The sequence below is a fragment of the Callorhinus ursinus genome, unplaced genomic scaffold, assembly GCF_003265705.2.
Source record: "Callorhinus ursinus isolate GAN/ISIS: 27379988/994484 unplaced genomic scaffold, GSC_fseal_2.0 scaffold46, whole genome shotgun sequence".
Taxonomy (NCBI): domain Eukaryota; kingdom Metazoa; phylum Chordata; class Mammalia; order Carnivora; family Otariidae; genus Callorhinus; species Callorhinus ursinus.
The window spans coordinates 8,084,296-8,109,576 of NW_027397108.1; the positions used below are offsets into that span (position 1 = coordinate 8,084,296).

At 55.6% G+C, this 25,281-nt stretch overlaps 2 protein-coding genes across 5 annotated transcripts in view; one reads left to right on the forward strand and one right to left on the reverse strand.

Annotated features, from left to right (window-relative positions):
• KIAA0513 (KIAA0513 ortholog) overlaps nucleotides 1-8,270 on the forward strand; it is a 62,366-nt gene extending 54,096 nt beyond the window's left edge. For all 4 annotated transcript variants that reach the window (XM_073882358.1, XM_073882359.1, XM_073882357.1 and 1 more), the window contains 3 exons: nucleotides 2,108-2,188; nucleotides 2,459-2,553; nucleotides 3,796-8,270. In XM_073882358.1, coding sequence (XP_073738459.1) covers nucleotides 2,108-2,188; nucleotides 2,459-2,553; nucleotides 3,796-3,845 — 226 coding nt within the window. In that variant the 3' untranslated portion in view covers nucleotides 3,846-8,270. The remainder of the gene's footprint in view (nucleotides 1-2,107; nucleotides 2,189-2,458; nucleotides 2,554-3,795) is intronic.
• A 5,301-nt stretch (nucleotides 8,271-13,571) lies between these two features.
• CIBAR2 (CBY1 interacting BAR domain containing 2) lies at nucleotides 13,572-23,616 on the reverse strand. Its single transcript, XM_073882348.1, has 9 exons — nucleotides 23,506-23,616; nucleotides 22,303-22,537; nucleotides 20,568-20,636; nucleotides 20,392-20,493; nucleotides 19,655-19,656; nucleotides 19,332-19,440; nucleotides 16,525-16,638; nucleotides 14,629-14,730; nucleotides 13,572-13,826 (listed from the first exon to the last, which is right to left on the reverse strand). The coding sequence occupies exons 1-9, from the start codon at nucleotides 23,523-23,525 to the stop codon at nucleotides 13,707-13,709; spliced, it is 873 nt and encodes a 290-aa protein (XP_073738449.1). The 5' UTR covers nucleotides 23,526-23,616; the 3' UTR covers nucleotides 13,572-13,706.
• Between the last annotated feature and the right edge of the window lie 1,665 nt (nucleotides 23,617-25,281).

A 25,281-nucleotide genomic window follows, 5' to 3' on the forward strand; every position in this document is an offset into this window, starting at 1 on the left:
TGGAGCACCGCGGCCGCCTCCAAGCCCATGAGGGAGTGCCGGCCTCTGGGCCTCACAGGCCCTGTTCCCCAGAGCAGACGTGGTCTGACCCCACACGTCTCGGACCTGCCCCACTGGGACACTCACACGTGCCCTGGGCCTCAGCCGGAAGAAGGGCAAATGTTCCTCCGAGATTGGGGTGGGAGGGTGGGCTCTGGGTCCCTGGGCAACCTCGTGCCTCCAGCATCATATCTCCTCTTCGGGAAACTCGGCTGATGATACTCGGGCAGAAAGGCCTCCATTTCCAAAGGCGTCTATTGCTCACATCCAAATTCCCACTGTGGCAGTTTAGACACATGCCCTGCCCTCTGTATGGGATTAGACCTCGACTGGTATTGGATATTGATCTCAGTTTTAAGGAATTGATTGGATTGCAGGCAGCACCTGACCCGCTGAGTGCTAACAACCTTCCACCTCTTTCTTCAGAGGTCAGATTAAATGCCCCACCTCTCGGCCTAGCCACGGCAAAGAGTATCTCCTTCTCATCCAGGTCAGGAGGGTTAGGGCCGCTGGGTCACTCCCACATGGTGTGGGGTTGTGCATCGCACAACCTGCAGAACCGTACACAGCAGGCCTGATGGTGGTATGGGGATTTATGTGCCTGGACCACCCAAAGGGTAACCGACTGGGGGAAGGAGGGCGGGAAGCAAAATGGGATGGGATTAGCGTCATGCCTGGAAGCATGTTCTGGCTGTCTTCCTGGGCGTCCTGTCCTCGGCACGAGGAGGCTGGGAGTGACATCTGCCCCTGGCGTCCTGTGGCCTCCTGCTAAGCCACAGCAGCACACGTGGCCCTGGGCCCGGCAGGTGGAAAGCAGTTAAGGTTTGATGTTGGTTCTTTTCCTCTTCCTTTGGCTTCTCCGCTGCCCCCACCCCTCACCCCTCACTCTGCCTCTCCTCCCTTGTCTCTTCGCTCTCCTAGCCTTGTTTTAGTCAGACTCTTCACCCAGACCTTAATCTTTAAGGGGCAGGGGGCTTAAGTGAGCGTCTCCTCCGCATCTGCGTCTGCCCCTGCAAGGAGCCCGCTTCTCAGGTAGACAGAGGGGCCAGGGATGAGTCCCCCATCCGCTCGAGACAGGGGTGCTCCACCAGGGGAGGGAGCGAGCGCACCTGCAGCAAGCTGACGGAGGTGGCTTTCCATCAGGACGCAGAGTTCATGGGGCTCAGAGAACGCCCTCCCCGCCCCAGAGCCTGCGGCCGCTCGTGTCCCTCCACGGGGAGCGGACAGAGCCAGGCTTCAGAGTCCCCCCCGGGCAGCTGCACACAGACTGCGTTTCTTTCTCTTGGGGTTTCTGCACCTTGTGCCGTCTTCACAGTGGTCACGGCAGGGGGGGGGGGGGGGGGGTGGAGGGGGCAGGAGAGGAAAGTTCCGGGGGGCCTTTGGGAAGATCGGGGTCTCATCTTTGTGCTCCGGGGAGGGGCGTGGAACATGAACCTGGCCTCTGAGGAAGTCAGGGCTGGGAAATGCAGCAGAGCCAAGACCCCGCCTGACAGGACAGTGTGGCCCTCTGCAGCCTCCCCTGCTCCCTGGGCCTCCCGGCCACGAGAGGCTGTGCACGCTGCCCCCTCCAAAGAGCCTGGGAGGCCTGCAGATGAAGCACCAGCCTGAGGGCCTCCCGGATGGGTTCTCTGCTCCCACCCCCCAGGGACACCAGCAGGGCCCTGTCCTCTCTGCAGGTCATCCTGCCTCCCCAGTGGCCCTGGGACCTCCCATCCTTGAGCCACAGAAAAGGACGCGGGGGATGGTGTTCTTGTCTCCTAGAGAATGTTCTGGGCAGCCACTAAGCACACGTCATCTCTGGGTCAGTAGGAAGCGTATGAGCTTTTGGATCTCCTCATCTCAGGCAGGATGAAGTGATGAAGTTTGTATTTGGGGCCCGTCAGGCGGAGTGTCAGAACCCTGGGCAGGCTTTATGGAAAAGCAGATCAAACAGCTCTTCAGGGGAGGTGCTCCTCACTCCGTGTCAGGGAGGCAACACTGGGGTGCCCCCTGTAGATCAGAGCAGGGGGGTGAGAGGTGGGGGACGCGACAGCATTCTGGAACGCTCTCCTGTCACCTGTGCTTGCAGGGAGAAGTGGTGCCACATGACCCAGGAGGAACGCAACGACAGTCTGCGGTTCAATGAGAACATCACCTTCGGGCAGCTGGGGTGAGGGCACCATGATGACCCCACCCTGGGGGTCCTGACCGGGGGGGGCACTGGGGGCGAGGGCCAGCCTGGGGTTCTCTCCTGCCAGAAGGCCAGTCCTCCTGGCTTCTAGTTCCCCACGGACGCACCTCCTGTCCCCACACCCGGTGGCAGGCCAAGGCAGCTGCCCTTCATTTCCACTTCTTACAGTTCCAGGTGGGCCCCCCTCCTCTGGCTCCCTCTCCCCAGGGAGGAGGAAGGGCACCAGCTCACGGGTGTCTTTTCCTCCAGCACGTTCACTCACAACATGCTGGCGTTTGGGCTCAACAAGAAGCTGTGTAATGATTTCCTGAAGAAGCAGGCCGTGATCGGCAATCTGGACGAAGGTGAGCAGTGGCCAGAGGTGGCTGGGGCTCGGGGCTGAGGGACCAGTGGTCTGCCCCACCCCGCTCACAGGATTGCCACGGTTTTCATTAGAAACGTGATGCTGAACTATCGGGCAGGTTCACCCCTGCTCTATTCCAATCTCCCTACATGCACGGGACACTTCTCAGTGTATTTGGAAGGCCCTTTCTGCTAGGTGGCATTTGCCAGGGGTCAGGGAGCTTCCCCTCTCCAGTGTTTCCAAATGGGGCCGAAGGTAAAGATGGGACTGGGCGCTCAGACTCTGAACTTGAAAATGGCCAAGCTCTGACCATGAGTTGCCCCTGCTTCTAAATGGCCTGCTTTGTTTCTTGAACCACACTGCCGTGAGAGCTATGGGGGCCATGAGGTTTTTCTAGAGTCTCTGACTTATTTAGTAAGAGCGGATACGTTACATATCCGCCCCCCTAATCTACTACTGGAGCCAGGCTTTATGTGTCATCCCACCTGCTACAAAACAGCTTTCCCTCGTGGCGTAAAAAATCTTCCACTTAAACATACATTTGGATTGACACGGTTTTTTTAAAAAAAAAAAAAAAAAATCCTCCACCTGGAGAGCCTGGGTGACTCCATCGGTTAAGCGTCCGACTCTTGGTTTCGGCTCAGGTCATGATCTCAGGGTCAGGGATCGAGCCCCGTGTCTGGCTCTGTGCTCAGTGGGGAGTCTGCTTGGGATTCCCTCTCTACCTCTGTCCCTTCCGCCCCACAACCACCACTGCTGGCACTCTTTCTCTCTCAAATGAATAAATCAATCTTTTTTTAAAACCCTCCATCCTGCACCAAGTTAAAAGGGGCCACAGAGGAGTGGCCTCGGGAGGCAGGAGAATGCTCAGCGCTTCCCTGGAAAATCGCAGAATGCTGTCAGCAGCCCCACAGTACCGGGCAAGAACACTGTCCTCTTGCCTGCCATGTGGCCCTGTGCAGCTCATAGGACTCAGGCCTGGCTCCCGTGGCACGGTTCATCCGCCGGCACTGTGCCTTCCCTGGGCTTCACGTCCTTTCCATAAGAAGATGCATCCCATTTCCAAGGAGCCCACTTCCGGTGCCAGGTGTGCAGCATGCTAGTGGCTGAGGGCTCGGTGTTACTGGTGACACGACCATTCCTGGTGAGGTCCTGCTTTGTTATTGCCCGGATGAAAAGAGCAGGGCCTACCTGCCGATGTCGACATCTTTCTTCCAAGAATTAATGTTGTTTTCTTTTCCAGAGCAATACAAGCTGCTGAGCGACCACATTGAACAGATGGCCGTTGAGTAGGCAGGCCATGGGAGGTCGCCCGGAGCACCCTCCAGGAGGACTGAAGGTGCACACCCCTCTCCTGGGCCAGCGACTGGCTGTCACCCCACCTGAAGACCCTGCATGACCTCGGCAGCACCCAGAGCCGCTCCACACTGCCCTAGAACTAGCAGTTAGAACAGTCTGGTTGCCCGTCTCCCCACCTCCCTTCTGCCTTGTCTGCTCCCCCCATCCGCGTGCCATAGGGTCCCTGGGATTACACGATAAAACCAAGATGACTGCCCCTACTCCTGGGTGTCAGGCCCGTGACATAGGACCGAGCAGGAGGCGGAGGAAGGACACCAGGGCCAAGGTGGGCCCAGGGCAGCACCTGCTGCAGCCGCCTGCAGGAGAGGGAGGGGGTGGGGTGCCCGTGGGAATGCAGATGGGGGCATCATGAGCTGGCACATGCCAATGACACGGGTGACAGTCTGGGACCCTCTTCTTCAGCAGCGGCATGGAGTAGGGGTACTCCGCCAGTCGGGGCTCCTGCTGAGCCACAGCCCCGCACAGGGGGCAGTGGGCCTCCCCGGGCAGGCCGGGTCAGTCCGTGGCTGCTGCTGGCTCTGCCAGCTTCCCACCGTGTGACAGGAACTGGAGTCACAGGAACCGCTAGGAGGAAAGAGACACTTCCTGTTTTAGGGAGGGAGAGAGCCCGCTGCAGAAGGACCTGGCTGCAGAAGGCCCAGCGAGGGGTGTGAGTGCCCCAGAGGCCTCGTGGGATCTGCATGGCTGCTTGGGACTCACACCAGCACCGAGCTGTCAGTGTCAGGCCATCTGAAATGCTCCTGGTCAGCTGACGGCTTCCTTCTGAAGCAGAGAGAGTCCTGCACTCCCTCCCTGGGAGTAGCACGGGCTGTCTGCCCCGTGAAGAGGCACCAAACAGAGAAGTCTCTTCAGTAGCTGCAAGACAACCACCCTTTCTAAAAGCAGACACTGCTGTTCTGTATTTCAAGGAAGACAGAAAAATCTGCGTTGGTGTTAGACAGCCGGGCAGAGGCGGCTTCTGGGGGGCAGTTGCGTGAGGCTCATGGGCGGAGTGGCCACGCGGCATGGGGCCCTCCGCCCCCCGGCAGCCTTGGGAAGGCACCTCTGCCCCCCTCGGCCCTCGCCCGCTGACCGCTGTCCTGCACCCTCTGCAGATACCCCTCGTCGTGCATCCAGTGCCTGGGAACCCTGGCTTTTGTCTCGCGGTTTATCCCGGCCCGAGAGGACTGACGTGTGACAGCAAGCAGCCTGAATATTTCCCCGTTCGTCCGCTTCCCTCTGCCTCAGCCCCTCGCACTTGGGTACTGACCTTGAAAGTAGGCCCAGGGTGCTCTCCTTTCCCTGCATCCTCCCCTCCTGTTTCCCTCTCTGCCTCCTCTCCTCTCGGTCATTACGTTACAGTCTCCTCTTGAGCACAGCAAAAACATGCCTGGTAGTCACTCACCCGGCCAGTGCTGGAATGCTTTCCCTCATGGGATGCCTCCCTGGAATGTTCCAGAGACGAGCATGCCCCGACGGAGCTGTGGCCGCACGTCTTGGTGAGGACAGGAGAGGTGACATGAAGCATGGTGTGATGGGAGTGGGCTGGTGTCCAAAGGCTGGATCCCGAAACTCGGCTTGTTTTTATGATGGCATCGTGTGAGAGAGAGAGAGAGAGAGAGAGAGAGAGAGAGAGGTCAGCCTCTCTGGCGATGTCACCAAACAGAGCACAGCTGTGTTGCTGGGGCAGGTCCCACAGACTGGAGGTCCCCCCCACCCCCTGGCCAGTGTTGGGCCCCAGGGACAGTGCATGTCTCATGCATTTCAGAGGTCAAATTAATGAGTATGTGGACCCTCCTCCAATGCCTGTTTCAGATGAGGCATCCCCTCCTAAAACGCTCAACCGTGACCCCTGAATCCGTTGTGCTCCCCTCACCCTCTGTAGAATCAGGGCCGCATGGGGAGGGGGGCCATCTGAGGCTCCTGCAAGGCTCTCCTTTCAACTGCATTATCATTGGCTTTATCAGTCATTTCTCAGTAGTTAGTTGAAATGCGTTACAACTTTATCGTACGGTGCCCCAAAGACTTATCCTTGTGTATATCAGATTTTTGTATAGAAGCCTGATTCTGATTTCTGGAGGGAGTGAAGTGGGTTCTGAGGCTCTTTCCAGAGTGCCAGAGAGTGGGCGTGGCCCTTTCCCCCTGGGGAGGGGCCCGTAGGACCCCTCCCTTGGCCTTTGGAAGGAAACGCCCCTTTGACTTCTTGGGCTTTTCCAAGCACTTTAGTTTCAAAAATGATATTGAGACATTGATTCCCCCCTGTAGGCCTCTTGAAGTAGCAGTTGGAGGTGGAAGCAAGGCCTGCTTAAGAGTTTTCTCCCATCCCATTGCTTGTTCTTTTGGCTGGGCAGGGTGGGGTTGGGCTGCCGGGCTTGCTCAGACGGTGCCAGAGACCTGGGCCCTCCTCAGAGGCATTTCACCTCACAGTGGCTCTGGCCGGTGTCACTTGGAGGAGTCCCTTCCCTAGAAAGAAGGCTGGCAGCCTGCCTTGCTGAGAGTGCCTCTATCCCTGGGACACGGTCTCTTCCCTTGGGGGCCCAGCCGGAGCAGACCAACACGGGACATCTCAGAGGTCCCAGCGTGCAGAGAGGTCTCCCCCTGGTGCACACACACGGACACGTTGGTGTGAGAGCAGTGCGAACCCTTCCTATAAACTCGGGAACAGTAGACTCAGTGCGGGAAGGGTCAGATCATATCCTAGAAGAGAGCTTCCCATCCCGGCAGGGAGAGTTGTCCGAAGCCAGGAGCTCTGAAGGCTCGCCCGCCCTTCAGCACTGGTGTTTTCAGACTTTCTGCTGGCTGTCCTCCAGGGCTGTGCAAATCACAGTGAGCCAGGACAGCTAATCCTCTCAAATAAAAAGTTCCCTGCTTGGAAAACAGGATGATGTTGAGATGCAGCTTTTGGAGGTGAGGCTGGTGCTGAGGGAGAGAGAGAATCCAAAGCAGGCTCCACGCCCAGTGGGGAGCCCAAGGCGGGGCTCAGTCTCACGACCCTGAGATCATAACCTGAGCTGAAACCAGGAGTCAGATACTGAACTGACTGAGCCACCCGGATGCCCCAAGACGCAGCTCTGTGTTTAGCCTTTGTTTTAATTTTAGCAATATTGGTAGATGTGTAAGGGGGGCACGTTAATATTCAGATTGCATCTGCTGTGTGTGCATGTGTGTTTAACCAAAGGTAGGAGAACCAGATTCTGATAATCCGAAGTTATTTGTACAGTAAAATGGAGTGAACTATGATTTTCCTGTTGCCAAAAAAGGGGGGAGGGTTTGCTAAGAATTTCTTAAGTTACCAAAAGGAGGACCAGAAAAGAGTCCCATTTCCTGAGTTCTGTACCCAAATTAAAATCTAGGATGTTCAGGTTAGCCCGGGAGCCCACCTAGGGACAGGTCAGCCGGTGAAACCCCCAAGCAAACGTGGGCAGAGGCCCAGGGCAAGAGTCAGGCATGCCTCCCCTTTCTCTGTGCTCCTCTTCGGAGTTGAAACCAGTGTGTGCGTTACTTCTCCAAGCCCAGCTAGACCGCAGAGTTCATTGCCCTGGAGAGGAGACCCAGCCTTGAAGTTTGCTCCCCGACAGAATGTTTTATGCGACTAGCTTGTGCCATAGAGCGCCTGGCATTCCAGACCCCGGATGTGAGGCACACCACGAAGGAGTTTGTGCGAGGCTCTGTCTAACCCCTGTGACCGTGACCACCAATCGGGGCTGAAAGCTGCAGGCCTGACCCTCCTGCTCATTACAGCAGCCTAAGGGCTGGCTTTTATTTAGGGAGGATCCAGGTGAGCCCGTGAGGTTTGATCAGTTTTGTTATCAGATTACCTAAAACTGGAGACACTTGGCAGCCGGGGTGGGGAGTGGGCCGGAGTCCTTTCCCCGGAACAGTGAGGAACCTTTGAAGAAGAGTTTGTCATCCAGAGCGGGGAGGCCGGGTGCAGGGGAGCGAGGTCCAGCCCCAGCCTCGGGAGAGGGGGGTGCCAGCGCTCAGATCAGCTCAGACAGCTCTCTTCTCTCCCCATCTTCAGTCAAGGACCAGCTGCCGGGTGGGAGTCCCTTCTGCCTCCTAGTCCCCCAGCCTTGTAGTTCTGAACCCTTACTCTCATGTCTCTGCTGCCTCCCCCTAGCTTCCCTATAAATCATTTATTCCTTATGACTCTCGGGGATGAGTTTCACCAAAAAGGGAATTGCATCAGCTAGAAGCACCCCTAATTGAGTAATGTGCAATGTTCAGACCTCGGGCAAAGCCACACAGGCCACATGTCGCATACGTCCTTTGTCGTCGTGGGGCTGGGAATAGGGGGTGTGTTGGTTCACCAGATAACAAATGGAGGAGTCCTTTTCAGATTGTTCACCTTCAGCAAATACACTCGATGCTAAGACCATCCTCCATGGCAGCCTCCGGTGGGCTTCATCGGTGTCCCTTGCTGTCCCTGGGCCCGAGAGTCTCATACTCCTCAGGGAGGGACGGAAGGGTGTCGTGGGGGCCGGCATGCTCTGTTCCTTGGGCGCTGTCTTGTGCTCCCCTAGTCAACCAGGGCCCGGGAGTCAACCAGTGCAGCCTCTTGGTTACTAACAGAAAGGGATAAACTTGTGATTTCCAGAAGAGCGTCAGGATGGTCTGGGTTTGCCCATCTTCCTGTCACTTCCACACACACCTGCCACAGGGTGTCCGGAGTTGGGGGAGAACTCGGATCATCGCCTAACCCCCAGACTCCAAGGCTTTGACAAGGCAGCGTCAGAGCAGAGCGCACCGCCACCTGGAGCCCTCCTGAGCTGCCCCTGAAGGGGTCTGCACTTTAGCTAAAACGGACCGCCTATTGGTAAATCCCCCTTGACCCACAGGTCAGTCCTAGAATGGGGGGCTAGTACCTGTTCCCTCCTTGGACACGTGCTCGTGAAAACAGGGGAAGAAGGCACTGCGGGCGCTGTCCCCGCACGTCAGCTCTGACAGGGGTGGGGTCCTATTTTCTTCTGTGCCAGAGACAGCGTAGGTTAGCTTCCTCCGTCCCTGTGGTTGCAAGCGAGCCTGGGGCTGTCACTTCTGTAAGGCGCCTTGAAGAAGACGAGCCCAACCTTTGAACATTAGGAAATGCTAGAAATTCAGACATTAGACATAGAGCCCCTTCAAATATGTAAATGTGTTAGAACAAGGCCCGTCTGTCACCTTTGTTATAAACCGTGGCCTCTGCTGGGGCTCTCGGAGATGGTTTACACGTGTGCATTGATGCGTTTTCTCTTTCAGCCAGCTGGTCTTGGACCCTGACCCTGCTGTTGCCACACCCAGAGCTTGCCTTTAGTAGCCCCAAAGTAGAGTTCCGTGAAGCAGTTGTTCTTGGTGTGACCATTATGCAATCCTGTGTCCCACCAGGTGACATCCTACAAACAGTATTTTAAGGCTGAGGAAGGTTCAAGGTGGGAGATCTCAGAACAGTGCTAAAACCAAAACTTTCCTGTGAAGAAAAAAAAAACAAACCTATGTCTCTATATTGCACCTCAGATTGTCAGAAGGTGGAAACTTAAATAAATTATCTTAAAAAAAAAACTGGTCTGTTTAATTTTTGTTTTCACGTATCGGTGAGGACTTCTTACAGAACCGGCAATCTTCTCAGTGACATGAGCTTTTCAGAAGAAAGCATTTTTTTTTTTTTTCTGGGGTCAAATAGATGCTTTCCCCACTTAGGCTGAGTGTGAGGGTCTTGTGCAGATGCGTGTGCGTCTCGTGGGAGCGTGAGGAGGAGGAGGAGCGCCCCTTGGAGGGCCAGCCCGCGCCTGGTCTGTACAGGGGTCTGTGCTGGTGGCGCGGCGCCTGTGGTCAGGACCTCAGGCCAGGCCTCCAGGACGCCTGCCGCCCCTTCTAGCTGGAACCCCGATCTTGCTCTTCCTCAAGCCCAGCTGCCTCCCTCCTGTGTTTTTGAGGCTTGGGGTGGGGGTTATAGGTGGAACCCAATTGCATCTCCTACCTGGCAGGAGTGGGGTGCCTTTATCAGTCCTTTCCAGTGTGGTTTGACAGACATGTTTTGTGAAATGTTGGGCTTTCTCTTTTTCGGATTCTAAGAAGTCAGTAGCCACGTTTAAATCTCTGGCCTAAACAGATGAGGGAGGTGAATCTGGGGAACAGCGAAGGGCCTGGGAGAAGGGTCCTTAGCCCGAGGGGTGCCCAGGGGCAGGATGGGGTGAGGGCCTGACCTCCATGTCCGCAGTTCTCCCTCCCAGTCTGGAGAACGCCACCCCCTCTTAGCCGAACGTAGAGGGATGGCCTGGGTGGTGGACGCTCCCATCCCCAGGCTGTCACCTCTGACTCTTCCTCTGGTGCTCGGGGGAGTCTGCCAGCAGCAGCAGGCCAATGGTGGGATTCAGAGGCAACCATGTTGAAGAGGAAGGATCCCCTTAGGGCAACAGAGACCCAGAAGACCATGGGGCAGGGTGGGATAGCCCTGGGAAAGAGGCCAGGTCTGGTCCCACCGCGCTACCAATTGCCAAATCGTCCTTTGAGCCTTGGTGTCTACGTCTGTAAAATGGGAAGAACATAGCACCTATCCTAGGTGGTCCTGTGAGAACCAAACGTGGTATACACAGACCTCAGATTGTGCTGCTCACCGCTGCTCTTGCTGTAATTATCCCCACGAAATAAACCTGGGGGCTGTGCCTGCAAGAGGGATCCCACCTGTGAGAGAGAAGACCAGACTTTTCTGTCCAAATCTTATAGGGATAGATCTAAAGTGTCTTAGTCAAGATTGACAAAACTAAATATAAAATTTAAACAGTGAGGCCTTCAGATGGTGTTTCTCTGTGGGTTGTAACTTTTCTCCCTCTGACTTTATGGAAGCGTTGAGGGGACACCCCTCCGTTTTCTGGAGGGGATGTTGCTGCCAAATCTATGAGTCTCTTAATAAAGCCAACTAGATCCTCTATTTGGCTGAATTTTGTATTTTAACAGAAGCGTCCCTGTGCTTCACCCTTCAGCGACGGGTCCTGTCAATGTCATTGTTTCGGCGTTCAGCAGTTCTGAAAGGGATGCATGCTAGCTCATCCTTGTTCTAATGTGTGATTCCGTAATACGTAATCTAGAGCCTGTGTCGGGATCATGCCTGACCCTCTATCTTCTCTGCTCAGGTGTCTGTTCAGACCGGTACCTGTTTTTGTTGGGGTGGGTTGTCTTCTTATTGTGGAGTTATGAGACTTCTTTGTATATTTTGAATACAAATCCTTTGTCAATAGGGGTTTTGCAAATATTTTCTCCCAGTCTGTGGCTCGTCTTCTGGTTCCTGGAACAAGGTCGTCCACAGAAGTAGAAGGCTTAATTTTATAAAGTGCACGTTACCGATTTGTGTCTGTGTGTGGATCGTCTTTTGGTGTTTTCGGTTAAAACTCATCACCAAACCCAAGGTTATGTAGATTGTCTTTTGTATTTATTCTGGAATTGTTACAGTTTTGCATTTGGAATTTATCAGTGGACAGTTTTGAGTGAATTTTGGTGTACGTTGCAAAGTATGTAACTGCATTCATTTCATTCTATACGGTTTCCAGTTAATTGTCCCTTAACTATCTTTGGGTAAGGCATGGGATATTTGGCTCCATTGGGTTTGAATTTCAACACCTGGGGGATTCAGCGGGCCCCAACGCGGCCACCGACCTGTGGCTGGGCGTCCTGCACTGCCCCCGAGGGCCGGCGGGGGGCCGCGGAGCTCCCCCACCCCGCCCTGCACCGCGCATGCGTCTTCCCGCCTCGCTCCGTCTCCACGTGCCCGCTGACAGGAGGCGATGAGGACGCCGAGGAGGAAGGGATGCGGAAGGAGGAGGTGAGGAGGGGAGGACGCGGGAGGAGCAGGGAAGGACGCGGGTGAAGGAGGGGAGGACGCGGGAGGAGGGGAGGAGGGGAGCCGCCGTCGGCTGAGAGGCGAGTCTCGGGAGGACGCGGTGGGAAGGGCTGGATGCGGCACCGGGGGGGGGGGCTCGTTGGTCGGTGGCCGGAGCTCGTGTCCCGCGTGGCTTTGGCGACGGGCTGACAGGCGTGGCTCCGTGCTTGGTGGGCGCTTGGCTGGCCCCCGGGGGGCCTCGTCCTGCCCCGCGGAGCTGCGCTGCTCTGGTTTGGCGCTGGGAGCGGGAGGCCTCCCTCCAGCTTGCTGGTCTTCCCTCTCTGCTTGGGCTGTTGGGGCTCCTCGGGCTGCACCCGCGTTTGGGTTGTGTGTTGTGTTTCTTGAAGCCGCCTTGGACTTTGATCGGGGCCACACGGAGTGAGAGTGGGCAGTGTAGACGCTGCCGGAATGGATTCCTCCAGTCCAGGAGCACCGACTGCTGCATCCTTGGCAGGGTCTGGCAGTTTGCAGAGGGCAGCTTTTCCCCTCCGTGGCTAAATTACGAAGGACGTGCCTTAGGGCTCCTGGACGGCCCTGAGTAGGGTTTCCCCTTGAACCGTCTGAGCGCTGTCTGCAGTGGCCCTCAGGGCCCTGCCACCCCAGTGCCAGAAATGCTCCTGCTCCCCCAAAAGAGAGAAGCTCTGAATTTTTCTGCCGCTTCCCAAGGGGCCATCCACAGAGATGGTGTCGAGGAAGGCTCTGCCTGAGTCCAGCCCTGGAATTCGGAACCATTGGTCCGTTGGGGCCACTGGGGTCAGAGCAGGAAGGGACAAGCACCTACTGTGTGCCAGGCGCCACTGGGCTCCATGCCCACCAGGTGAATAAGCAAGGCCATTTTTCTGTAGAAACTGTTAGTGGGGTTGGGACACAGCTGAGATTGAAGAAGATGTACATTTGTGTGTATGTGCGTGTGTGCACATACATATGCACATAAAGGCATGAGATCCAATGTATAGTATAAAGCGTGACTACATGTAAGATGTAATCTATTTGTTGTTTGACAAATTACTATATAGAAAATAGAGAATGTTTTAGTTATTTTTGGAATGAGTGTTCTTCCTGGTAGAATCAGGGTGGGCTTCCCTGAGGAGGTGCCATAGAGCTGGATTTGGGATAATAAACGTCATTGTGGTAAGGATGTTAATCCTGCAATGATCCTATGAAGGCTTTGAGTTCCCTAACTTTGTTGATAAGAAAATCATGGTTCTCACCTCCTTCCCTCACCTTCTTGTTAGGGGTGACTCAGGTCCCCCCAAAACTTCTATGTTGAAATCATAACTCCCAGGGCCTCACAATGTGGCCTTATTTGGAAATAGAGTCTTTGTGGGTATAATTAGTTAGGATGAGGTCACACGGGGCCTACTACTGCCATAGGACTGGTGTCTTTATAAAAAGAGGGAATTTGGACACAGACACACGGGGAGAATGCCATGGGAGGGTGAAGACACAGATCAGGGTGCCGTGTCTCTAAAGCCAAAGGATGCCAAAGATGGCCGGCAGGCTCCGAAGGCTGGGGGGGAGGCCTGGAGCACATTCTCCCCCACGGCCTCAGCAGCAGCCCACCCTGCCCACATCTTGATCTCAGACGTCAGGCCCCCGGAGCTGTGAGAGAGTGAACTCCAGTTCGCGGTGCTTTGTTACAGCAGCCCTGGGAGACGAAGCCACCCTGTTCTCAACACCAGCGAGGGTGTAAACAGCCGAGTCCGCAGGTCATAAGGTGGGAAGTGAGACCCAGCACGATTCAGGTTAAGATGCACCCTGCATTTATTGAGCACCTGTGGTGTACCAGGCACCATGCTAAGCCTGTGGATCCTCAGAGTGACCTGTCAGGTGAGCGAGATTGCCCGTGTTGCACAGATGAAGAAACAGAGGCTCAGAGGACACGAGACTCGCCCGGGGGGCTGTGCCCCCAGCCCAGAGCATCTGCGGTCAGCCCCCATCTTTCCAGCTGGGGAGCTCTGGTCCTATTGCTGGGGTGCCTGCCCCTGTCCCCTGAGGTCCTGCACGGGGTCCTCCTCGGCAGAGTGCTCCGTGCTGTCCTCCTCCTCGTCTCTCCTCTGGCTCCGTATGGTGGCCTGAGTGCTCTGAATGGTCACGGTCATCAGCACAATATCAGTAATATTAAGGGCAGCGACAAGTATCGAGCACTTTCTAAGAGCTTCCTGTAGATTTGTTCACCTGGTACTCACCACAACCCTATGAGGGGGGCCCTGTTATTAGCCCTACTTTGCAGGGGAGGAATCGGGGGCCCAGAAAGGTTAAGGCACTTTCCTGAGGTCACACAGCTTGGGAGCAGTGAGTGTGGACCCAGGTGGGCTGGGTGGGGGCCGTACTTGCTTCACTGCCTGTAGAGAGAATTATTCAGGAAGCCTGCCCCCTCCACTATGGGGCGAGGCTCCCCCTGGACCCCGACTCGCTGAGTGACTAAACCTCCCCTGATTGGCACGAGGCTGCTTAGAGTCTTTGTCTTTACTGGGTTGAGCCATCAGAGGTCTTCCTGCAGAAATAGAAATGTGCTTTGCTGAGCTTGTAGGAGAACATGGAGTCTGTGTACCATCTGACTTTTCAAAAGTCTGAGAAATTTGGACTTCTGAAACCCATGGACCCAAGGGCTGGGAAACAGGAGTGACCTGTCCAGAGAGCCCTTGCTTCTCAAGTGGACACACTTCAGGATGCCTCTAGGGGGCGCTCAGGACACACGGTGGCTGCACCTGCCTGGTGATGAGCCTGTTACTCGTTTCCCTTCCGGGCCAGTCCAGGTCAGACCCTAGGGCAGGTCTACACACTCTCCAAGCAGTGCCTCCTCCTCGGGACCTCATGCAAATCCCTGTCCTCAGATGGCCTCTCCCTCATCACAGGATTCACCCTCCCACCCCCAGTGCTCACCTGGCCAGTAAGAGCCCACGAGACAGCTGGGGAAGGCATGGTATCCTTGAGTGGCCGAGCATTGTAATGTCCACAAACCCCGTGCATCTTGGCTCTAAAATCCTGCCCAGGAGAGACCAGGTTGGATTGTTTCCAATCAGGAGACGAAGGAAGGGGCAGGGGGAGGGGTCGGGGGAAGGGGAAGAAGGTAATGCCCAGCTGGTACTACCGGAACCCCCACCTGGACTGGGTCCTGTCTGGGAGCTTCCTGTGTGGTCCTCCAGGTAATCTATGGTAGCCCGTAAGTGGGCGTCATCATCCCATGTTATAGAGGGGGAAACAGGCCCAGAGAGTCTAGGGAACACGTCCGTAGTCACACAGAAAACTTAGAGATTGCTCTTGCCCCTAAAAGAATATTGTAGAGATGAGGGGGACGCCTGGGGGGCTCAGTCGGTGAAGCGTCTGCCTCCAGCTCAGGTCATGCTCCCGGGGTCCTGGGGTTGAGCCCCACATCGGGCTCCCTGCTCCGCGGGGAGTCTCCTTCTCCCTCTGCCTCTCTCCCTACTCATTCTCTCAATCTCTCTCTCTCTCTGTCAAATAAATAAAAATATTTAAAAAAAAAATAATAATATTGTAGAGATGAGTGAACACACCAGAGCCTGTTTGGTCTGCATTTAACCTCATGTGGGGGTTTTAAAGCTTACCCACAAATTCCTTGACACTTTGCCCATCAGAAGCTGGAATAGAATTCTCCTCCCCTTGAATATGTCCTTAGTGACTGACTCACTTCTAAAGCATAGACTGTGGCAGAAGCAAAAGTTACCTCTAAGGCTAGGTCATAAGAGATGGTACATTTTCTACCTGTCTCTGTCATGGGATGCATGCTTTATTTTTTTCTTTTTTAAAATTTTTTTAGAGGTCGGGGAGGGGCAGAGGGAGAGAGAGAATCTGAAGCAGGCTCCACGCCCAGTACAGAGCCGGACGCGGGGCTCGATCTCACGACCCTGAGATCATGCCCTGAGCTGAAATCAAGTCAGACACTTAACCCACTGAGCCACCCAGGCGCCCCAGGATGCTCGCTGCAGACCAGCTGTCATGCTATGAGGAAGCCCACACCAGCTGGAGAGGCCTCGGGGAGGCAGGCATTCGGGCTACAGACCCCTGCGGACCCAGGCAGGCGGGCCTGTGTGGGTGTGCAGCTCCTGCAGTAAGTGACCCAGGACCTCGCGAGCTCAGAAGCGCCCTGTGTTTGGTCTAATACTCTGCTGTCACTCTCTTGAAATTCTTTATAATCATTGAACGAAGGGCCCACATTTTCACTTTGCACCGAACACTGCAAACCAAGAAGCCTGTCCTGTATCCAGATAACAGCCATCATCTATCAGATATGGGGGAGGGAGCCTTTAACGTGACCCCAGCCCCAGCTACCAACGGACTGAAAACCCAGGAAAGACCCACATAAGAGCATCCAGCTGAGCCCACCCACCCCAGAACCACAGAAGATAATCACAGCGAGTGACAGCTGTTTGAGGGCACTGGCGCAGCGTGTTACAGATACATCAGCTCGTGCTTGATATTCATCAGATGAGGTGGGGATGATATAACCACTTGGTCTGCATCTAATCTGTGGCAAGCATCGGCCTGGAATGCCTTTTGTCAATGTTGACGCATCTGTTTGTTTTTAAACACCTGAGTGATGCTGAACAGGTTGATATTCCAGAATGATAGACTTGGGAAAATCCCCCACCTCTAGTTTTGGTAGCCAGGGACAGATATTTAAAAGAATTCATCAGAACGAGTCTTCAAAATTCTAACAATTGCAAAATGTTGCCAATAAAAATGGCTTCTATCAAGATACCTAAACTCAAATTGAGCCCCACACCATCAAGTAGAAAATGGGGCATTTGAGGGGTATACCTCCAGATCTCTCTCCAGGTCATAGCTCTCCAGGATCTGGAAGGCGCTGGAATATACCTCCACCGCTTTGGCATGGAAGACCATCTCGATGGTGACAAAGTCTGAAAAAATTTTCTATGGGGAGAGAAGCCCGAATTACATAAGCAACACTGTCACAAGGGGAGTCCTGGGGTCATTGTGAATATGGACAAATGGGCCTGGAGGGCTGGAGGGTGTTAGCTGTTCTTATGGGGACAGGTCCTAGGCCCGTGTTACTTTTATTTTGTTTAAACAGACAATACATTCCCATTCAAAAGCTGCCTTGCGCGGCAATTGTTCTGGAAACGCAGAGGGCTTGTTTCTTGGTGAAGGCTTTCTGAGGGACGTCCTTTGCTTTGCTCTGTCACCTGGGCTCATCTGCACAGGCTTTGCTTCTCTCACTCTGAGGGCAGGTGTTTCAGGGGGATGGCTACAAGACCTCCAGCCTCTGTCCCCCGTGGGCTATGAGTGGATCTCACCACCTGACGAGCCAGTTTGTCGAAACGTAGTGTTGGCTTCTCTTGATCAGATGGTTCTGCTCAGCTCAGTGAGCTCTTACAGAGCTCCTCCTGCACGCCCGGCCCCAGGGAGGGCCCCCGCTGCGTGCCAGGCCTTCACTGAGGCTCCCACTTTGCTTTGGGCCCCGGCAGGACACAGGCTTAGTGCTGGGGTGGGGGGAGCTTGCAGTTTGGAAACACCCCACTTCACACAAACACTGGAAGTCCCTGGTGAAGGAGGCGGGCTCAGAGGAAGTCCCCAAGCCAGCGTAGGAGAGGAGAGGGGAGAGGGGCCAAGACGGATGGCAACACCTGCCTCCTGGCTCCTCCCTGGCCTCCCCTGGGAGGCTGGCCTCATGGGCACCTCTGCAGATCAAGCGGCAGGGCCCAGGCCTTCTCCTGCCACTCGCTGGCATATGGCCCGAGGACATGACCAATCCTCCCTGAGCCCCAGCGCCTTCATCTGCACAGCAGGGACAAAGGGTGGCCCGAGCTTACAAAGCCCTACGAGAATCTATTAGCACAGCAGTTCTGTCTGGGCTCCGCAAATCAGCCCCAGCCCTACCTGGGAGTTTGTCAGGAATGCACGTTCTCCAGTCCCACCCAGCTCCATGGAATGGGACTCGTGGGTGGACTCATCGCTGGCGGATCTGCGTTTTAAGCAGCCCCCCAGGAGATTCCTGCTGCACGCTCAGCTCTGCGAACCCCTGTATGGAAGCATCACTTACATGCTTTCACAGAAGCCAGAGAGCTCTTTTGTATATATGATCACTTTATTAGACATGGGACCTAGACCTGATACAGTGATAAACATTACCTGCAGTTCTGAGTTTCCGCTCTTTCAGAACTGGGAGGGCTCTCTCGGGGATGGCTTGGATAAGTGCCTCTTACAAACTAAATCCCCAAAGTTTAAAGGATGCCTATTTTAAACTGCATTCATCTGTTGGTCCCTAACTGGAAGCCAAGAATCTCATCCCAAACTCTTGCTGGCACTCCACAGAGCCCTGCTTTCAGGCCTCATAAACATCAGGTGCTTAATAATGGCCTGCTGGTAGTTTTAGGTCCTGCCTGCAACATAGATGCTTGAGCACTCATCACCACGGGTTCTCTCCTTGTGCATTCATTTCCCAAATATTGACTGAGTACTGCAAAGTGCCAGGCCCTGGACCCAGTGCAGGGACCCAGCAGGGACACGGCAGGCAGGTGCCACATCGTGCCCCGTGTGTTCATGCCCTGTGGCACGGACATGCAGTGTGGGGGGAAGGCATGGAACAGCAAGGTGCCCCCCACCAACACTCTTCACTCCGTCATGATTTGCATGCGTCATGGGTCTTTCCCCAAGGTGTCAACTCCATGAGGACAGGGGCCTTGCTCTTCTTTCTGGCTGTGATGTCCCAGCTCCAGGCACAGCGCCTGGCACATCGTAGGTATGTGTTCTATATTTGTTGGATTAATGAGTGAATTAAAGATACGATTAACTCATCCCCTTGGGATAACTGCACCAAGAGGGAGCAGAGTAGTGAATTACCATCAGGGCTGGCCTGGCCTGGGGGTCTGGGTGAGTTTCCCTGAAGATGAGAAGGTGTTAACTTGATGCAGAGTGAGGGCACAGCCTGTGCAAAGGGACTGAGGTGTGCCTCAGGGTTCGGTGCACCCGAGCTTCACTGATGCCTCCAAGATAAGGCTGGGCTGGGGCTTCCAGAGGAAGGGGAGGATTTCTACCTTTATCCTTAGAGTAAGAGAAGTCATGGGAGGGCATTGAACCCAGGAGTGATGAATTGCAGCCGCCTTTTGTGAGACCCCTGGGGCTGCAACTGGGAGTGGGGCGCGGGTGTCGAGAGTGAGTGCAGGGGTCTCTGTGACCAGCTGGGGCTCTGGGCCCGGGATCCTGGGTGCGCCGCAGGGGGCGGGGGTGTGGAGGGAGGCAGCACCTATAACCCCCTGCTGACCTAAACATGGCTTGCTCAGTGAAGGGCAAAGAGAGGAGGAGGTTAGAACAAATGCTGTGGGTCCTTGTGCGGAAAGCGGGGGACTTGGTGGGGGACAAAGTCTGCCAAATTCTCCTGGTGGGGAGCGGGACCTGGGTGCTTGGAGGCAGGGCCTTCCCCCTGCAGCCTGGATTAGGCCAAGATGAACTGTCCTGGGAGCCCAGGACACACCTGCTCATGTACACACATATGTGCTCACACATATACCATGCACACACATGCGTGCACACTCACATACACACACGTATGAAAACACTCATACGTGAGGCCAGAGTACTTCTAACACCGGGCCAACCCCACCTACCTGTAGGTCCTTCAGCTTCTGCTTCTGGAAGGTGTTGATCACCTCCTCCAGCTGGTGGGTGGTGCGGCTGGCATCCGCTGAGGCCCTCTGCACACTGGTCTCTGCCTGGCTCCAGGGGTAGAAGTGTCATGGGGTGGTTCTGGCCTTTAGACACTATTCTGGGTCTTTTCCATTCTTCTTTTGGGTCCTCTCTCCTGCTTCATGGACATCTCTTGCCAATTTGGTCATCGAAGGAAAGACCAAGTAGGACCATGGTGAAAGGACCAGGCACTGCTTGGATGGACCTGCTTCCTAGCTGTGTGACCCTGGGCAAATCACTAAACCTCTCTGAGCCTCAGTTCCTTTTGCCTATAAGCAGGGGGTAGTAAGAACACCTGCTTTGCAGGGTTGTTGTAGGAATTAAACTGTGGGCACCTGCTGAGCTATTATAATAGGTGCTCCACTTTCAATAATAATTAATTCCTGCATGTGGAACGTTTGTAGGTAATTAAGTAATTCATCTGACCCGACTCCTCGCCAGGCACATGAAGAACCTGGATTTTAGAGTCAGACACCCTCAGAGTGGAGTTCCAGGTTCGCCCCTGGCCTCCCTTGTGTGCCCTTGGGCAGCTCCCCTTTCTTGGTCTTGGTTTCCCCATCTAGACAATGGGCATGAGGCTAGAGGTGCCCACATCTAGTGAGCATTGGTAAGTAGCCCTGATAAGGAGGTGGGGGCACGGAGCGGGGTGACCTGCTGGCTTACTGAACGGTGTGAACGAGGGGACAGGACCCAGGTCTCTAGAGCCCCCAGCCCACTGCTTGCCCTGCACCTTTGACCTGCATCCTGAGCGCCAGGCTCTGCACACAGCTGCCCAGGTAAAAGCTCACCTGGCTGTTTCGTGAGGTCGTTCGTCACCTGCATGAGACCCTGCCTTCCCACACAGCCCTGGGGCACTCACCTGGGACTGAGAAAGGTGCTGTTAAGGAGCCAGGTTGACCCGCAGCCCCGACCCAGAGGACCGCTGTGAGAAATGGCTGCCCCGGCCCAGCAGCCTCAGGCCCGACCTCCGGGGAAGGATACGATCATTTGCCTGTCTAAAGGGGACTTCTGCCTCAGTTTCTCCAGCTTTTCCAGTTGTTTGATCTCGTTCTTCTGGACTTGTTTGAATTTCTTGATCTCGGCCTAGAGGACAGAGGAGGGCTGTTTCCTGGATGTCCGGGTGGGCCAGACCCTGTCGGGCAGTGCCCCCTGCTCACCCGTGTCTGCTTGATGTGCGCCCCGTACAGTTTCAGGGGGCTGACAACCTTGGTCTCCAGCCTCTCGACCTGGGGGAGCATGGACACACAGAGAGTCAGAGCAGACAGGACCAGGGAGGTGTGTGGAGCCTGTGGGGCCTCCGGCCTACATTTAGAGAGTGCCACGTGCTGCATGACAGGAGCCCGTGGGGGTTGCGCAAACACAAGGCCACCCTCCCTTGCCCCGTAGAGGGTTGTGAGCCCCCGCCTCTGCTCAGGGCTCTGCCTCCCAAAGGCTGGGGCGATACATTTCACCTCACGAGCCTTGTTACTCTCCCATCAAATGGCTATGACAACTGTGCCCACCGAGGGTGTCATGACAGTTCACTGGGAGTCACTGCAATTCTGGTTTTCCAGACTGCCTTACGGCCTTGCTGCAGGGACTAGACAGACTCACCTGGAACACGATACAGCCCGGGATTCAGAGCTGCCTGAGCTGAGCGTGCTGTGCGGCCCCCCAAGGGCACAGCAGGATCTGTGAGGGGGATGCCTCACACCCCTGAGTTGGTGCCTAACTGAGCCAGACCTAGGAGCTCCCCCATTCCTTTCCCCTGGGCCCCTTAAGACCCTGATTGCCGGCCACCACCCCCAGGGGTTCTGAATCAGCACGTCCTCAGCGTGACCCAAGATTCTGCATTTCTAACAAGTTCTCAGGTGAGGCTGATGCCTTGAGGACCAGTGGCAGGGGGATCCCTTGAAATCTTGGCTTGCCAGATGGGCCAGGGGATCTGGAATCCCCACCAGGCCCCTTCCTTCTCCTTGTCAAGGCTTATGACCCTGCTGGGGTAAACACAAATCTTAATAACAATTTTCCCAGGAGTCAAAAGGAAGAGGGACTTTTCCCCTTGCTTTCCTTACAGCATTTTCTTTTAGAAAACCTGCAATTGTAAATCCCTTTCTCTGTCCCTTTGGAACTTATGTAAACCTTTTTAATAAGATTCTTGATGGTTTACAAGCCAGGCATGGCAGGCATCTCTTTGAAACGTAAACATGGAGGACGGCAGGTCTCCAGGGAGTTTGCTCTGGGGCCTGGCTCCGACCTGCTGGTTTCAGAGATAGGAGAAGTTCTACTTTTCCTTGGGAGAGAGGCGATTCGCTGACACAGGCTGCCGCCCAGCTGACAGGTGGATTTCAGGAGACCCGTGGGACCAACGGTACCATCTGGTCACCTGTCCTGAGATGGTGGGCGTGGGGTGGTTTCTGCACGACTGTCGGGGAGTGAGGTTTCTGAGTGCAGGCACCTATGTATCACCCACAATGTGTCTCATTTCGTGCTTATTCAAAAGAAAAGCTGGTTGGATCTTGGTCTGCCGTCACACAGAGGGCTTTCCTAGGTTGGCAGGTGTGTATTTTCAGTCATCTCCCTAACACTCTGCTGCCTCCTCGCCCTCCCCCGCCAGGATTTCTGGGGATCCTGGGCCCCGGATTGTGCCTCCTGCCCGGGACTCGCAGAGCCCACAGCTGCAGCCCTCAGGCCTGGCTTCCCGGGGCCCCTGCCTTGTCTGGCCTGTGTCCAACACCGCAGAGCCTCCAAGCTCTCAGTCCCATAAAGGGTGGCGCGACCCCAGGGAGGGAATGGTGTGAGTGTCCACCCTTCAGGGACGCCTTTGGAAGAGGTGTTCTTTAGCTGCGGCCCCCGCAGGGCGGCTCCCACCCTCAGACCCCCACCCTGGTCCTCCTGGGCGACCCCGCCTACCTCGGCGTGCCGGTAATCCTGCACCTTGGCCAGGTCCTCGGCAAAGTTCCTCATGGTGGCCCGCAGCTCTGGGTTCTCGGTGTTGGCGAAGTCAGTGAGCTGCTTGACAAGCTGGTCAGCCTTGTCCCGCAGCCGAGCCGTCCTGCGGGTGTAGGCAGCCAGCAGCGAGCAGAGCTGGCCAAAGTACTTCTCGGCATTGGTCACGGTGTTCTCCATTACCCTCACCCGGCTGTCCCTGGGGAGGAGGGGGCCTGAGAGGCTGTTCTGGGCCAGGACATCCAGGTAGGTCAGGACAGCGACACAGGGGTCACCTACACATCACCCCCCACGTAGCTGTCGAGCCAGGTGCCTGCTCCCCGCTCCCCCAGTAATGCTCACGGTTCTATCAAGGCAGATTTGGGAGACCAGCTGGACCTCAAGGCTGATCAAATGGCTGGCAGGAATGCAAAGGGTGCTTTGGCTCCAAATCCAGCCTTACCCTCCCTGGGACTCTTCCTGGGGGAGTTAGTCTGTTTTCCAACCATCCCTAGCTGCAATGGCCCCCTCCCTCCAAAATCCGCCCATTCTCCTCCACACCGCCCTCTGCCCCGAGCTGTTGAAATTCTCTCCCTTCTCTGAACACTGAAGGTTTTTAAAAAATTAATAAACTTTTTTGGGGGGCCAGTTTTAGGTTTACAGAAAAACTAAGAGGAAAGTACAGAGAGTTCCCATAGGCCCTCCCCTCGGGGCAAACACGGTTTCCCTGTTACTATCAACAGGGACTGCATTTTTACAGAACCACATCCAGTGGTTCAGAGGCACCCTCGAGTCTGCAAAGCTCAGAGGAACCAGGCGCCAAAACAAATGGGTAAGGGGCAGGCAAAGCTGTAAGACCGCATTGATAGGATCAGGGAGGGTGCGGTCAGGGACGATGCCACAGGGGCGCGGTGTCTGGTGGGCTTGGAGGAACGAAGAGAGGTTTCCCAGGTGAGCCAATGAGGGAAAGAGGGGATGGATCCTTTGAATTTGGCTACCCGAGAGCTGTGGACAATAATGCTGGGGAAGCAGAGGTCAGACACTGGAAGCTTCCCTGGGCTTCCCTTGACCTTGAGGTGGGGGTGGCGTGGGAGGGAGAGCACCCTTTACCCATCGCTCTTGGTGCATCAGGCCCCCAAACCCTGCTTCCCCTTCCCTCCCAGCCAAGGCCAGCACAGGGCCACTCACCTGGAGAGAACAATGCTCATTGTGATGGGAGGCACCAGCTGTCCTAGGCTAGGGGAGTACGGCCAGGGCCCCAGGGGTCCCGCAGGGCTGGGCGCAGCTGTGTGGGCTGGGCTCAAGGGACGCTGCCACCTGGTTGCCAGGCAACATGGCCACCCACAGGCACCCTGGGAGGAGCGCCAGCTGGTTGCCTGGCAACTTCTCCCCAGGCCAGCCTTGCCCAGCCTCGCATTGGCTGGGGGGAAGGGTCCCTCCCATGCCCTTCGTTTGGGGGTGGAGGTTCTGCAGAACCAGGCAGTGTGGGGGTTCCCTAGGACTGGACAAAGGCCAGATTTAGGGGAGCTTACTTGGGGCTCAGCCATGAGGGGCTGCCGCCCAGCCTTCCCCCAAATTCTGGGAGCAGCAAGCAGGGTCCTAGGATACCTGGTTCCTGGGGAGGGACTGTATGGGAAAGCACAGAGTGAATCTGGGGGGTCCTGAAGCCTTGTAGCTGAGTGGAGGGGGCGGGGCCCCCAGCCCAAAGGGACTTCTCTAACATTTCAGTCATCATCTTATTTTTCCCCTCATTTATAAAAACAGTTCTTGCTCATTGTTAGAAAAGTAAGAAAGTAAAGAGGAGGCAAAGAAAATCCAAGACCACGTGATGAAATGGTACTAAGGTATAACACATTTTACTAAGTGGAAGCTGTGTATCTTTCACTGTATGTACATTCTACCTAAAGCAGCATGAAGGTGGCAACACTAAGAGATGCGGCGGGAGGAGGGGCAGGTGCGGCCTGAACCCATAGCAGAACGCTGGCAACCAGCTGGGCTGGGACTCCCCGCATGCGGCTGTTCATTTGGTGTGTCCGCAGGTTTTCAGAGTGGAGAGCCTTTTTTTTTTTTAAGCACAGATAAAAGCAAGGACTTTAGAGTCAGCTAAACACAGGTTTAAATCCCAGACTCCAGCCCTGCTGTGGGACCTAGGGCAAGTCTCCTCCCCTGTAAAATGGGACAGTATCTCCTTGCTCTGTCCTCGTTGGGAGAAAGAAGTCTCTGGTGTGAGGGTAAAGGGACAGGGCAGGGCCAGACTTGCACTGCAGTTCCCCGCACATCGGCCCAGGGTGGTGACCACTCCCCCGTGGCGGGTCCTGGGTGCCCCCTCTCCCTGTGCGTCTGCCTGCCCGCTCCCTGCACTTGGCTGTGCCCTGTGTGCCCTGCAGGCCAGGGGCAGCACGTAAACATAAGAGCGTCGTCCTGTGCGGCAGCTCCGTGTGGGGGCACGCCACTTCCCCTGACCGGTGCCCTGCAGGACGCTGGGTGGGCTGGGGCCTCAGCTCCTGTGCCCCCACTTTGTGCAGCGCACCGCTCCCATCCCCCTCACGTTCTTGGCCCGCTTCACTCTTGGAGGCTGTGCTGAGTTGAAAAGTGTCTCCCCAAAATGTCCCCCTAGAACCTCTGGAATTGACCTCTTTTGGAAAGGGGGTTTTTGCAGATAAAACTAGCTGAGACGAGTCATGCTGGAACAGGATGGGCTCTAGTCAAACGACTGGTGTTCTTATAAGAAGAGAAAGCAGAGACCCAGGGAGACAGCCGCCTGACACAGGGGCTGAGACTAGAGGGACCTGGCCACTGGCCAAGGATGGCCGGCAACACCAGGAGCACGAAGAGGATCTTCCCCAGGGAGAGGCATGAAGGATCTTCCCCCGAAGCCTTCAGAGGGAGCTCAGCCCTGCCCACACCTTGACTTGGACCTCTGGCCTCCAGACACAGCACTGCTGTGTTCCCACGTGGTCACCT

Coding starts and splice junctions, on each gene's coding strand:
- CIBAR2 (XM_073882348.1), bottom strand. CDS start 23,525: ATGAGCATTGTTCTCTCCAG. Junction 22,538..23,505: donor ATGAGCATTGTTCTCTCCAG/GTGAGTGGCCCT, acceptor CCTCCTCCCCAG/GGACAGCCGGGTGAGGGTAA. Junction 13,827..14,628: donor CGTGGGCTCTTACTGGCCAG/GTGAGCACTGGG, acceptor GTGACCATTCAG/AGCACTCAGGCCACCATACG.